Source organism: Diabrotica undecimpunctata, chromosome 2 (assembly GCF_040954645.1).
Source record: "Diabrotica undecimpunctata isolate CICGRU chromosome 2, icDiaUnde3, whole genome shotgun sequence".
Lineage (NCBI taxonomy): Eukaryota > Metazoa > Arthropoda > Insecta > Coleoptera > Chrysomelidae > Diabrotica > Diabrotica undecimpunctata.
This window is the reverse complement of record NC_092804.1, coordinates 13,954,233-13,970,309: the sequence shown is the minus strand read 5'-3', so window position 1 is coordinate 13,970,309 and position 16,077 is coordinate 13,954,233. Positions and strand designations below refer to the sequence as shown.

Sequence of the window (16,077 nt, the reverse complement as noted above, 5' to 3'; positions counted from 1 at the left end):
AGACAAATTTAACCACCATTTTGTTGAAATGGCTCCAAAGTTACTTGCCGCTTTGGATCCTACTAAAATAGGTGGGTTTACATCAGCATCAAAAAACCGTAATAGTTGTTCTATGTTTTTATATCCTACTAACCCACAGGAAATAACTAGTATAGTCGAAAGTTTTAAATCCAAACATAGTTGTGGTTTTGATCAGATTTCCCCTAAGTTATTAAAACAATGCATTCATGCTCTCGCAGATCCACTGACGGATATTTGTAATGCCTCTTTTCAACAAGGAGTATTTCCTAGTATGTTTAAACTATCTATTGTAATTCCTTTATTCAAAAGTGGTGATAAAGATGACCTTAACAACTATCGTCCCATAAGTCTCCTATCTGTGTTTTCAAAGATAATTGAAACTCTGGTTTATACTAGAATGAACGCATTCCTAAAAAAGCATAGTGTCTTGCATAATTTTCAACATGGTTTTATATCTTCTAAGTCTACAACTACAGCTCTTGCAAATTTCGTCAGCTTAGTGTTGGATGCTTTGGACAGACGAGAGAAGGCATGTGGTTTATTTCTCGATTTGTCCAAGGCTTTTGACACTTTGGATCATAATTTGTTGCTAATAAAACTTGAGGGTATTGGTATTCGTGGTGTAGTTCTAAAATGGTTTACTTCCTACCTAGAGAATAGAAGACAAAAAGTAAAGATAACATCTAATGAACTTGTATACGAATCAAACACATTGGATATCCATTATGGTATCCCTCAGGGTAGTGTATTGGGTGCTCTACTTTTTATAGTATTTATTAATGATATGGCTTTGTTAACTAATTCACTGACTGGGGTTAACATCATCAGTTATGCGGATGATACTAACATTCTAGTCACAGGAACGTCTGATCAAAATTTGCAAAATAAAACCACACAGATACTATCCACCATCAACAGTTATTTCTTATCCAACAAATTAGTTTGAAATAAAGAGAAATCAAAGTATATGATTTTCACGTCAAATAATTTATTAAACCATCAAGCCACTATAGAAGCAGCAATAGATAAAACACACTGCACGAAGTTGCTGGGGGTACTTCTAGACAGTAATTGTAAATGGTCAAACCACATTTCTAATTTGAAATCCAGATTAAGTAGCGCATGTTATGCATTGAGAATTCTTTCACGTCTCTTTCATACATCAGTATTAAAAACAGTATACTTTGCCCATTTTTACTCAATAGCCAAATATGGCATTGAAGTCTGGGGTTGTACCTCTGAATTAGAGCAGATTTTCGTACTTCAGAAAAGAGCTATTAGGATAATGTATAAAATGAAATTTAGAGATTCTTGTAGAGGCATCTTTAGACAAAACAATATTCTTACAATTCCTGGTCTGTATATATTTTCGTGTATAATGTATTTACATAGCAAAATTTATGAATTTAATAAATTTCAATTTAACCATGTTTATTCAACAAGATTCAGAGACAATCACTTTATGCTTCCACAACATCGTTCTGTTTTGTTGGAAAGTAGCACACACTATGCAGCCATAAGTTTCTTTAACAAATTGCCAATAGATATACGAATGAATTTACATCAGCCAAACTTTCGGAGGTGTGTACATCAATACATTTGTGAGCTAGAGCCATATTCTAAAAATAACTTTTAAGTATGTTTTATCGTGTTTATTAATTTATATACTTTTAAGATAACTTTGTAAAATGTAACTTTGACTTGTCTCATACATGTACTTTGTATAATGTCGCATGTGATCAATAAATTTGACTTGACTTGACTTGACTTGACTATCCATTAAATTTAGTATTTTTATTTGGTTTACTATTTATAAATATCTTAACCTTAAGATCAAAATAAAGAAAACGTTATCTTTATTGCAGAAAATGTTCGAAACGAGCTCCCATAACGTCCGTCAACATAGTCTTGACGACGGTTTTCAAACGCTCTACTTACGTTTCTGGCGTAACATTATGAAATGTGTTTCTAATTTTGACCTTTATGTTATCAATTGATGTTGGAGGTTCACGGTAAACTAGATCTTTAATATAGCCCAGAAGGAAGAAGTCGACTTAATTCTGGAGATCTAGCTGGCCAATGAACTGGTCCTTCCTATCCATCTATTAGTAGGTTGCTTCTCCGATTTGGTATCCCTTTTTCCTTCTTACTTTTTGCATTATTATTATTTCATTCCTGATAAGGTGGAACAGTAGAAGGTTCAGGGAATTTTGTTATCCAATTACGAGCTTCAATTGGGCCAGTTAATTCGCTGGCCAATGAACTGGTCCTTCTCTTCCTATCCATCTATTAGAAGGTTGCTTCTCCCATTTGGTATCTTTTTTCGTTCTTACTTTTTGCAATATTTCATCCCTGATCAGGTTGAACAATAGAAGGCTCAGGGAATTTTCTTATCCCATTATAAGCTTCAATTGGGCCAGTTAATTATTGTCTACTTTTACTTTTATTGTGTTGTTCTGGTAGATATTTTGGATCATATTAATTATTACTATAGGTATCTCTCTTGCGTACAGTAAGTGGATAACGCACTTTAATTTGACCCTGTTAAATACCATAAAATTAAATCAAAAACAGATTATAGCAAATTGGAATGTTCTAAATGCAAAAAAACTAACACGGTGTTTGTGTAACCCTTACATTTTTCACCTGCAACTCTGTTGATATGAAAGTGGGAAAATTGTACAACAGAAGTAGATGTTAGCCCAATGCACTCCAATGTAATTATGACTGTTTGCTAATTTAAGTAAGCCATTGCAACACGTAATACTTAAATGTCTGAATTACATAATTTGGTCAACTCTCAGTCGACAAAAATTGATGCTTGCGTCTAAGAAATAGAAGTTCTAAGAAGAGGAAACGAACAGCTGAAACTTAAAATACAGAAAATAGAATCTGCTCCTACAGAAAATATCGTCATAAAGCTGGCTGAGTCTATGAGACTCCGACGATCACGTAAATAAAATATTTTAAATCTAAACAACAGTAACTACTCGGTATGCGGGAGCTACCTACAGACTAGCTAGACGAAGTCATGGAACTAAACAGTATAAGTGGAGAGAGAAACGACGGTGTAAGTGGAGCGAGGATTCTGGAAGACTCCTTGTCACCAGTTAAGAGTTAAGGTAGTGATGCAATTTAAAAGTAAACTACACAAAGTTTTTATTTATTTAAAATATATCTTTAATATATTTAATATAAATATATTAAAATGTACCGATTACTCCCTCTAGAAGGCGGCCAAAAAGATAAATAAGCCAGTTCAATATAAACCTCCTTTACGAAAAGAAAACAGATTATGGGGAAGAAATCCAAAAGAGAAAATGGATGCCTTCGCTGATCATTTAGAAAATATATTTCAACTAAACGTAGGGGAAACTCATGTAGACGAAGAACGAGTAGATACTTCTTCTATTAATATACTACAAAAGAAGTTCAAAAATTAATCAAAAACATCAATACAGAAAAAAGCGCCTGGGTTTGACATAATAAATGGTGAGATACTAAAAAAATTACCTAAATGAGCCATAGTAAAGCTTACTACTCTAATAAATGCATTTTTAGACTTAGATATGTTCACATACTTTCGAAAATTGCAGAGGTTATAATGATATCCAAAGTATTTATTTATTTATTAACGGATATACCATTTACATTGGAACAAAATATACAATATAAAATTTTTCAAAGTAAGCGTAACATTGGAAAATAATTAGTAAAGTTTAACTAAAACTAATAATTAACTTGAATACAAACTAATATCACACAAATAGCAGTCTCTTTATCACATTTTTAAATTTTTCTAAGGACTGGAAAAATAAGTCCAGATCTGTTAGTCCAGAGTGTTAAGACCTAATCGATTTAAAAGTTCAGGGCAATTTATCAAATGATTAGCAATTTTGTAAAGGAATATTAGGCAAAAATAATCTTTTCGCCGATTCATGGAAACCATTTTCAAGTGATCAGCTATCATACTATAACTGTATGGGACAGAGAGGTCATGAAAAACACTACGGTAATGATAGTGTTTACCAAATTTATGCTGAACACGATCAAGCTTGTCTATAGTTGTTTGATAGTAAGGTCCCCATACAACTATTGCACTTTCTAGTCTGGAGCGAATGAGACTATTAAAAAGAATTGGTAAAACAAAACATGAAAATTGAGAAGTATTTCTAGTTATAAACCCTAATTGTTTAAATGCACTGTTTACTGTGACCTCTAGATGCTTACGAAATGTTAATTTACAATAAAAATAAATACCTAAATCCTTAACACAGTCCTGCCTAGACAGCTGAATGTTATCAATGCTATAATCGTAATTTAAAATTGTTTGCTTCCTGTAAAAAATAATAACACAATACTTATCAATATTCAATTTTAATTCATTTAGTTTGCACCAATCGCTAAATCTGCTGAGATCCTCTTGTATCTGAATTTGATCATACTGACCAGTAATGATTTTATAATTTTTTTTATCATCAGCAAAGTTGAGAAATTTTGAATAAAATGAAAAATTGTGTTTCGAAACTATTTTACAAATTTTGAATACTCAATGACTTTCTCAACATCGTTAAAGAGGACAAAAAGTAGAGAACCACAATGTGACCCCTGTGGTACTCCAGAGAGGACGTCAACAGATTGAGACAACACACCATTTATTTTAATGCTCTGGGTGTTTCCCACAAGAAAACTATCATACCAATCAAGCCATTTGCCAGCTATACCAATGGCTCCTAATTTACTGATTAAATAACGATGATTTACTTTATCGAATGCCTTTGAGAAGTCAGTATAGATGCTGTCAACCTGGTACTTCCTCTCAAAGGCACCCAATATATCATCTTAATAGACCAACAAGTTTGACACAGTGCTCCTCCCCCTTTGAAAGCCATGCTGTAGGGGTATTATTATATTATTTGTTAGTTTTGATAAGTGAGAAGTCACTAGCTTGTCGAGAAGTAGGACAAGGTAACCATGAATTAACATCATACAGTCTTCTTACTATCCATAATTTCAAATTTCCATTTCTAAGGTGTTTGAAAAATTGCTACCACGAAGAATGAACCATATAATTGACCAAAAAAATAGAATTCCGACGCACCAATTTGGATTTCGTGATAAACACTCCACAGTTTACCAAAGTCATCGAATAATAACTGAAATAGAGAAAGCATTGGAAGGTGACAAAATTTGTTCAGCAATATTCCTGGATATCGCAAAAGCATTTGACAAAGTATGGCACGAAGGCCTGTTAGTGAAGCTAAAGAAAATATTTCTCATGCAACTCGTTGAAATATTGCAGTCATACCTACACCAGCGAACATTAAGAGTTAAAATGGAAAAAGAGTACTCTGAGTAAAAAACCAATAAACGCAAGAGTTCCACAAGGTAGTGTTCTTGGACCAGTACTATACCTTTCGTATACATCTGCCATTGCGGAAAAAAAAACATTCAACTAGCCACATTTGCTGATGATACAGCAGTCCTGATAACAGGAGAAATTATAGAAGAATCTACGGTTAACTTATAAAATGCAATTAATGGCATAGAAGGCTGGTCCAAAAAATGGCGTATAAAGTTTAATAAACAGAAATCAGTTCATATTAATTTTGCTAACAAAATAATCAATTATCTTTCAATTATCTTAAACAACCGCATTGTTATTAATAAAAAAACAGCGAAATACCTGACTTTAAATCTGGACGTCAAACTCAAATGGACCTAGCATGTCAAAAAGAAAACTGAGCAGTTGTAGATAAAGTACAAAAATATGTATTGTTAACTGATAGGTAGATACTCTCAACTTTTCATCCAGAAGAAAGTACTGATTTACAAACAGATATTGAAACCAGTGTGGACCCATGACCTAAAATTATGGAGATGTATCAAAAAAAGCAATTATAGAAATTTAGAAATGCTCCAGAACCGAATACTAAGGAATAGTGTAGGTGTTCCTTGGTATATTCGGAATGACGATTTACGTAGAGACCTTAAAGTAGTATCGATTCAAAATGAAATTAAGAAAGTCGCTAGAAGACATGGAGAGAGGCTCCATAAGCATCCCAACCATAAAGTACTTCAGCTACTTGTCAACTAACCCCAGATGTGAAGGCAGAAGAGGATGAAACCGTTCGAGCTTGTGTATTGTGTGAAGTTGTGCAAGGCTTAGTTAGTGTTTTGCATTGTAGCCACAATAAAGACGTGAGCAGTTAGTGAAAAGCAGAGTCAGTATTGTGCTGTGTAACCACAACAAAGAAGTAAGCATTTCATGTTAAAAAAAGCAAGGATGGACTAGGTGACATCTGGCTTACAAACAACCTTGGGAGAATTAGGTTAAAGAAAAAAAGCTGATTAATCTTGTAGATAAGGAGTATCCTTATTGTTTAAAATAAAAAAAAATCCAAAATATATCAAAATGTATAACGGTAGGGCGTTATATTTAAAATAAGGAAGTTTTAGGCAATATCCGACATAATCGGAGCTGGTAGGAGCCTCTAGGTATTTTAAATTATTATCAAAGAATCATCGTATATATTAGACATTTTGGTACTTTACTTTACATACTCACTGTGCTTTAAAAGCTATTACTTAGGACGTTTTAAGATTAGGGAGATGACTTTTTCACATTCGTCTGTACTAAATAAATGCCACTAAAATTGCTTCTTTGTGTATGATTTTTCTCTAAAAACATACACTTTAAAAAAGTGATCTGATAATTTTGTGAAGTACTGTAATTTTTACCTACTTAACAGACTGTAGAACTTACCAAGTCTTACTAAAAATACTTTAGAACCGAAGAAAAGTTCTAATTACGTAGTTTAGCACAACAAATAGACAACTTTGCAAAAAAAACCGCGTTTGAATCCTATTATATGTTATCAACAACTTCGGAGCCGAGAGCAATTTAACGTTAACCCGCAGTAAAGTAGATAGAAAGTTAATAAATTTCATCCAATTAAAACTTTGAAATTAATTTTCGTCTGAATGATGTGTTCCCTGCCAATATTTCTCTCTATATAACAGCCTGAATAAAAGCCAGCCTTAACTTTATTGTTGAATTTACACAGATCTAATAAAAATCCTTACAGAATTTCGTCTCTTATTACTTCTTTTAGTACTTTCGGTTTAATCACGACAAAGATCATGAGTTCTGAGGAATTAAGTTTTTATAGTCCATCATAGAGGGTGACAAGCATTGTTACCTTTTAAAGACCATTCGAACTCATGAAAAGTGAACAATAATTTTCTACGAAAACCTCGTTTCCCAGATATACAAACCAAAAGTTTGGAAAGCCTGTTAATCTCTTAAAGAGATGGTCCTAATTATACAAAAATAGAGATATCCTTATTTTGCAATATGAATAACAAACAAGACTCACACGGATTAATTTTTATTCAACACACATTGAATATTTTAACCTTTTTTCTCTAGAGTGTATAAGAAACGTTTTATAGGCAAAACTATGTTTTTCACTTTTAAAGATTGTTAAAAAAAAAACAAAACAAAATCAGCTGTACGTCTTTACAGATTTTTCATCAGCTAATATTTTATAATCATAATTGAGGCCATCCCCGGAAAAAGGGCCCATAAGCCTATAGGCCGTGTTTCCGCAGATCGTTTAAATCGATCCGCCATGATGTAATGTTCATTTCGGCCAAGTTTGGCAACAATGCCTCAAACCTGTGTCATTCGATAAACAAAACATTTATACTCGGTTCCCTATTCCCAGTCCGAACTGTCTAGTGAATTTAGTAATTATTTTTTTGCGAAGTTAGTTACTTTTTGACAGACTAAAAGTGGCTGGAAATTACTATAGCCAATTATTTATTTATCTGCACCATGTAATAAATAGTTATGTTAAATTATGACTACTAAAATATATTTTTTAAATATATACTACCCAAAATTTGATGGGTTTAGTATTCACTTTCATTGTTTAGAATAATTCTTCTTTTTTTAAAGAAAGAAATCTGCAATAGTAGGATACTTGCGCTATTAATACTGAGAAGTAGGAATTGTTGTGTTGTAGGTTTCCGACAATGAATCTGTCAAAATATGCCCGAGCTAAGCGAATGGAGTATAACTACCATTTTAACAAAGTTGTGTTCGCGTCCGTTGTTCGTTTGCTTGTCGTTAACGTAAGTGTGTTTATTGAGCTTTAAAAATGGATTCTGGCGAAGAGGTAGTTAGACAAAAACTGACTTACATCGATCTTTTTGCATCTCTTTTGAAGTCCCAAAATTAATATTCTCGGCAAAATTTAGCTTTTTTGTATGATTTTTTGGGGTCAACCCTCTGACGACTGGATTATATACCTGTTTTGTATGGATACGAGTCGGCGCGTAGATGCCGCGCACAGAGTCGGCTTAGCTACACTGTCCAATACCTTTCAGGGCCTTCAAAGATCTGTATAAGGTTTGCTCAGCTTATTTTCTTCATTGACTGGGGTAAAATGCCGAATACTATCCATACCTTCCAAAATCTCCATCAACAGGTTTGTATTTCCCCATTTTTTTAAGCCATTAAAGGGATTGTGTTTTTGTTATAGTGTAAAATACCAAGAAGATTTAACACCATTTATTTCCATTCAAACTACGAATAATAGGAATTACTGTTATTAAATGAAATTAGGAAATTAGGAAAAAGGGCGTTATTTTAGTGTTTTTATGTTTTTACTTCGATTTATTTAAAAATAGTCTGATAACAAATATTTTATTTAAATAATTAAAATAATAAATTTATTTACAGAACAAGTTACCAGTGATCATAAAATAATTACAAGCCATGCAGAAAGAGGAGCTCTATTGGGAGGTGAAAAGGAAGTTGGTAAGTGTTTTAAAGTTTTTATTTTTTTCCAATACACGACAATAGTATTGAAGTAATGATGCTACGTTTTGTCAATAATAAAAATATACTTTCATTAAATTATTTGATATAATTTATTAGTAGATCAGTTACTATATAAACAATAAATTTTATTAGTTTTCTACTGTTTTATAGATCACGCAAAACTCGACAAAGAACGACAAATTGAAGAATCAACATCCACGTAAGATATGATTAATATTTTTATAATGTGTAAGTCTAAAAACAAACAAATAAATAACTTATTTTTTTAAATTAGGTATCGGGATTTTACAGGGTACATGAAGCTGAATATTAATGGACGAGAAATTGAAATGGAATAAAAATAATGGTAAACTGACTGAAAGACCACAACACACCGAAGAAGGACGTCCAAAAAACTAATAAGGAATGCAGAGATAATTATAACGAATAAGCCATAGATTCCGAAGTGGAAAGGTTAACGAAAATAACTATACAACACACACACAAAAGAAAAAAAGGAATGGTAATAGAAGAAAAGAATGAAGCCTATTAAAATCTAATCTTGGAATCATGCAATAGGTAAGATGCAAGAAATAGTCCTAGAAAAGAAAAAATATAGAATAGAAATTTTAACTCTGCAGAAAATACGATGGAAGAATCAAGACACCATTAAGAAGAAAAATTGTACTATGTTCGATTCGGTAGAAATCAAACAGGGATAAAATGGGACAGCCTTTATGATGAATAGAAGAATGAAAAAGAAAATACAATTTAAAGCAGCTAATGGAAGTATATCCTATATGAAAATAGAGAACAAACAAGCAAACATACCAATACTCAATTTATGCACCGCGCTGAAGAGGTAACGCAAGAAGATAAAGTAGTAATTTCTAATATCTTAGAGGAAACTTGTGAAAAAATTCCCAGGAATGACATCTTAATAATAGTGGGTATTCATCTTATGTAGTCATATAATGAAAAGGAAGATAAAAATCGTATTGTAGCGGGCAAAGAAACGATACATGAAGTCACAAACGATAATGAAGGAAAAATCTGCAACCTAGCATCTGCAGTAAAAACACATATAGTCAGTACTAAACATAAACACAAAAGAGAACGTGGATAGGCCAGGGATTTGAAAAAGGAAGATCAGCAGTAGACGCAATATTGGTACTAAGGTAAACCATCGAAAAAAGCCGTGAACATGACATAAAACTACACAAATTATTCATCGACTTTCAGCAGGTCTTCGATGGCATTTACAGATAAAAATTATTAAAAGAAATAAAAATCAATGATATACCAGTAAAGTTAATAAGACTGAGTAGAATGACAATAAAGCAAGAACATATCAGCAACATAGAAGAATATCAGCAACAAAGAAGATACAAACGACATCAATATAGAACGCGGCGTAAGAAAATTAGATAATCTGTCAACGGCGCTACGTAATATCGTCCTAAGGAGTAATCAGTGACGCAGGGCTGAAAAATAGTATTCTTCAAAGTTCAAAACAAATCATAGGATACGCGGAGCAATGTGCTGTACGAAAAAGACACAGAAAATCTAAGAACAAATAAAAGAAAAAAATATGAGAAGAATACAAGGGCTAATCAAGACAGAACAAGGAAAATACAGAAAAATAATGAACCATGAAATAATAAATATAACCGAAGGGAAAAGTAAAGAAAATATTTAATAAAGCACAAAGACTGAGGTGGTTTGTACATGTACATACACAAAGAAGAGGAGAAGATGAACTAATTAGGACTATGATGAACTTGAAACTGGAGAGAAATGGTTCAGAACCGGAGCGAATGGAAAAAGATTAGCAATAAACTGAACAATATTTCAGAAATAGCCTGAAGAATATATTTTAAGTAATACACCGCGTTAAATGGATTAAAAGTGCATGGAATATTGCAGTGGCGCACCCAGAATTTGTCTTAGGGGGGGGTTTTGAAATTTTTTTATGCTACCTCTATTTTGAGTCCCTAAAATTTGGGTTTTAGTTTAATTTAAAGTACTAAAGGATAGCAGTGCCAAAGATTCAGGTATCTATTATCTTGCCTACCAACTAAAACCAACCTCTCTTACTTGTGCGCAGTTGACTATCGCACGTACCATACTCCGAAAGGGGTGGGGAGGCACGTACCGTACTCCGAAAGAGGTGGGGAGGCCACTGTAAGACTGACGACACTCACTTTTTGGAACACTCACTTCTCTTATCTAAATCTTATCTATTGTTCTGAAGCTATTTTCTTGTGGTATTTTAAAGTAATTACTATTTTAATGGGAATAAGCCACAATTGAAGGTTAAAATAAGTTTATTGACGTTTGATATTAATCCAACTTGTAAAGACAATACATTTTGGAGACGGCTATCGCCGTATTCCCGTTCTTCTCCGCCAATCCTGCCGGTTTAAGGCATGCTCCTCCTCCAAACCTTTTGATTCCTCCGCTCTTACTTCTAATTCCTTCATTCCATGAGCGTTAAGTTCTATCTCTTTTTCTTCTTCCAGGGGGCTTCCATTTGTGAAGTTTTTGGGGCTAACGTTCGTCAGGCATTCTCAATAGATGTCCAAACAATTTTGAACATCTTCTTCCTATTCTGTCAATGACCGTTTCTGTAGCATTCATGTTATTTTTCGTTGGTCTTCCTTTCCTGCCTTGATGTTCTAGCACTTTTTCTCAAATAATCAATTTCAACTGCTAACAATCTTTTCTTCAGGTCTGCATTAATTGTCCATACTTTAGAGCCATAACAAAGAACTGATTCAACCATGGTTTGCCCTATTTTTTTTTGTTCCTTTTAATGATTAATTCGGTATTTAATTTCGGTTTATCCCAAGCCGTTCTTAGCAATGAGTGCACTTAAATATTTAAATTTTTCCACTTGTTTGATTTCCACGTCCTCGTCGATCAACACTTCAAACCTTGCATCTGAATTGATAACTAAATATTCTGTTTTCTTCATGCTGACTTGTAACCCACATTTTACATATTCTCTATATAGAGTTCTATTCTGTCAATGACCGTTTCTGTAGCATTCATGTTATTTCTTATAGATTCGTTGGTCTTCCTTTCCTGCCTTGATGTTCTAGCACTTCTTCTCAAATAACCCATTTCAACTGCCAACAATCTTCTCCTCAGGTCTGCATTAATTGTTCATACTTCAGAGCCATAACAAAGAACTGGTTCAACCATGGTTTGCCCTATTCTTTTTTTGTTCCTGTTGGAAATGTGGTGATCCCACCATAAGGAGTTTAGACATCCTACAATTTTACGTCCATGATTGATTCGTGTTTAATTTCGGTTTCTCCCAAGCCGTTCTTAGCTATGAGTGGACCTAAATATTTAAATTTTTCCACTTGTTTGATTTCCACGTCCTCGTCTATCAACACTTTAAACCTTGCATCTGAATTGATAATTAAGTAAATATTCTGTTTTCTTCATGCTGACTTGTAACCTCCTTTTTAAATATTCTCTCTATAGACGCTTTATCATAAATTCTAGATCATAAGAATTTTGAGCTAGGATGACTTGGTCATACGCAAAGTTCAGGGAGAACAGTACGTCATTTCCTATGAGGATTCCCATTCCCTGGCAGTGGTTTTTCCAATTTTGGAGGGCTACCTCAATATATAAATTAAACAGTAAGGGTAACATACTGCATCCTTGTTTTAATTTAGTCCTTTAGTTACTTTTATTGGCTCTGATAGTCTATATCCGATTTTTAGGTAAGAAGTGTTATCCGTGTATACTTCTGTGATTATTCCTAAAAGGTATGGACAATGTCGAGTTGTTGTTAAGCTTGCCACAATTTAACTCTTGGAACTGTATTATACGCCTTTTCTAGGTCGATGAAGGCTAGATGTACTTCGGTACCAACCGCTATTCTTTTTTCTATTAATTGTTGGAGTATAAACAAGTTATCGTATAGCAAGATCAAAGATCAAAAATTCAAACGTCAATAAACTTATTTTAACCTTCAATTGCGACTTCTTCCCATTAAAATAGTAATTAGATCTTATCTCTGTCGTTAGCCCAGTTGGTGTTTCTCGTCATCTACTTTCTTTTTAATGACCACTCGCATGTAATTGTGAACACTATTTCATCCCTCCGTATTTCCCGTGATCTTCACGATCATCTCTCTTACAGTCACAGGGTTCATACCTATTTCTTTATACATTCTGTTTCTCTCCACTGTACATCTATTCCACTTCAGCATTGTGTGAGTAACAATGTCGGAATATTCGCAGTATAGGCATTTATCTGTATCTGTCTTTCTGAAAACAGACAATCTACCCAGTCCCTTAGGCTCGGGATCAGCATCTTTGTCCACTGAGCAACATCTTCCTTGTTGTTCCACTCTTTCCATTGATTTTTTCCTTTCTTCTTTTTTTATAGCTGTTGTCAAATGCTTTCTTCTCCCATAGAGATGTCTCTTTTCTACTGCTAACACATGCAGAGGAACACAACCCGTGATAGTCCACAAGGCCGGCGCAGATACAGTCCTGTACGCGCATGCTACTCGCAACAGACTCGTTCCGTCTACTTTTTCATAAACCTAATATTAGGTATCTATATCTAAATATAATGAAAATATTATTAATTATTGTCTATTTATACAATAATTATTGTGTTCTACATATTTAAAGTGGTAATTTAATTATTCAATCAGCGTTTTGGATTTTTTGTATTGTGTGTGAAAGACAAGTTACATTTTCCTACTATTCTTTATATATTGTTTACTTTATATGCCCTGGGGGGGGGTTTAACCCCCAAAACCCCCCCCTGGGTGCGCCACAGGAATATTGAGCGACTTAATGCTATTGATTGAGATTGATTAACTAAGATGGAAGGCAACCATATATACATATTTCTGACTATTGGTCGTCTTCAGTACGGTGCAGCCAAGTTAGAAAAGGAGCATATTAACTTGGGAAAGGATCACTAGAACACATTGAGGTTTCCAGAGCAACAACTAACACATCCGCGGAAGAAGCTAAGCTACCTGAGGAAAGGAATGCCAAACGTTTAGAACGTTTCAAACAATAAAAAAAAAGGTTAATGCGAGTTGGGGTAAAATAAAGGTAAAAGGTATCGGCATAGCTCGCAACAAAGGAAAAAAATAAATAAAATATATGTATAAGATGGAAAGCAACCGTATATACGTATTAATGACTATTGGTCGTCTTCAGTACAGTGTACCATAGTCTAATTTGGATCTGGTTAACGCTCGATACATTTTGAGTAGTACACTTTCATCGACACCCCATTGATGGTGGGACAATGTCTTTAACAAATTCATTCTGCTTAAACAGTTGCCTTTTATTTCATCGATATGACAACGCCAGTTGAGTTTGTTATCGACAGTTAGTCGTAAAAACTTCTAATGATCAATTAACTCTAAATTTGCTCCGTTTACAGTTATTTTGGGTATTCCTGCTCTGTTGTATCTCCTGGTAAATTTATTTATTTTGGATTTATTAGAAGAGAACCTGAAGCCAGTTTTCTCGGACCATGTATTAAGGGACTCAACCGAATTTTATAATAAAGACGAGGTTGCAGCTGTGGATTTTCTTTAGCAATATTCAATGAGATCGTCTGCGCATAGGGCAAATCTAACGGGAGATTTTATATCAGAGCAAATATCATTAATGGCTAGTAGAAACAGGGTAGAACTCAAAGTAGAACCTTGGGGTACACCATTTTCAGTGACATTGTTGCGGATAATGCTCTGTTAACTGTGATTCTAAAATTTCTATTATAAAGAGTCCATATTCCTTAAAAAGTTGTTTATAAAGCATAATATGTTGCTCGTAAGATTATTTTCCACCAGTTTTTTAAGGATAACCGACTTACATGTATCGAAAGCATTTGCTATATCAAAAATTACTGCGCTTACGTTTTGCTTGGAGACCATGGCATTTGCTATATATGTTTGCAGGATCACTAAATTATCAGTGTAAGAAAAGAATTAAAATATTTAAAAATGATTAAAAACATCGTTTTTTTGTCTTTCCTTGCTTAAAGCTTTAACACGATTTATTTTGGAGAAAAGTCATAATAAAATAAAATAGCGATAATTGAATTTGCTATAAGATATGACTGGTTAAAAATGTTTTAATTGATTACCCTTGCTGTGAAATAGCAATAAATACAAAAAAGGGGGAAACAAGTCCGTTTTTATTCAATGTTTTTCAACCACTTCAATCACACAACTTTTTCTGCAAAAATGAGAACGTCACCCCTGACACCCAAATGTAGTCGTTTTTTCACAGACCTGTCCTGGCCGAATAAGATAATTTTAAGTTTTTAGCTATAGAAAAAAGGTTGAAATTAGTTATATTATTTGCATATTTTTATATTTTTTAACAAGTAAAGATATTCGTTTAAAACAGATTCTTTATTCGATCCATAGTAATAAAAATGTTTTATTTTCTAGATACATGTCCTATTTTGATTTGCTAAAAAGTGCAAAATACCTTAATATAGCGATCGGAACCAGCCTCACTTTTCACAGCGACAATCTCTTTATCGGAATGCTGGCGTCGGTTTTGCGTAGCATAAATTATTCCTCAATAGATATTGCCAAATTAACCATGGTGCATTTTGGATGTGATCTGGTTACCAGAATTATCTATGCCATTTTGAGTGCCTTTTACTCGTTTAACAATAGATATTTGGTGTATGGATCGACAATATTCACAGCTATTTTTAGAATTTGTAAGTATGCAATTTTATTAGTCTGCAGTGTGCATAAAAATGGGCTGTTGAAATTTAATTATTAATGTCAAAAGCTTACATCCTTTACAAATAAATTGATAATAATATACAAATAAAAAAAATCTTACAATAAAGTGTAAATCTTCTAGCACAACTGGTATATTAAATTAGAAAATTATGAAAGTATCTTGTATATATAGGATGTGCGAGGTCTGGCTATTAAATACCGAGACTGCACGCGCAGAAGGCGTCCTAGAGGGGAAGAGTGGGAAACGAATGCAGCACTGGATAGTTGGAAGTGTCTGTGTCTACTCTTTCAGCATTGATTATAAACCACCCATAGATACCTCACTCTTAGGTAAAAACGAATTCAGTGTTAAACTCCGACCACTTACACCTCTTGGCCCCTCACGCCTAAGTACTACCTGACTGTATGGTGGCGACATTATTGAAATATTTGCCAAGATTAAAAAATAAATTTGAGTTGCCTGTTC

The 16,077-nt window shown here is 33.6% G+C and overlaps 1 protein-coding gene across 2 annotated transcripts in view; it reads left to right on the top strand.

Moving 5' to 3' along the window:
* The window catches only part of LOC140434211 (monocarboxylate transporter 1-like), a 42,523-nt gene that overhangs the window by 13,531 nt on the left and 12,915 nt on the right, over positions 1-16,077 (top strand). Inside the window, exons 5-7 of one of the 2 annotated variants that reach the window (XM_072522301.1) lie at positions 8,771-8,848; positions 9,005-9,071; positions 15,303-15,583. In XM_072522301.1, coding sequence (XP_072378402.1) covers positions 8,771-8,848; positions 9,005-9,071; positions 15,303-15,583 — 426 coding nt within the window. The remainder of the gene's footprint in view (positions 1-8,770; positions 8,849-9,004; positions 9,072-15,302; positions 15,584-16,077) is intronic. The other variant, XM_072522302.1, reaches the window with a different exon arrangement.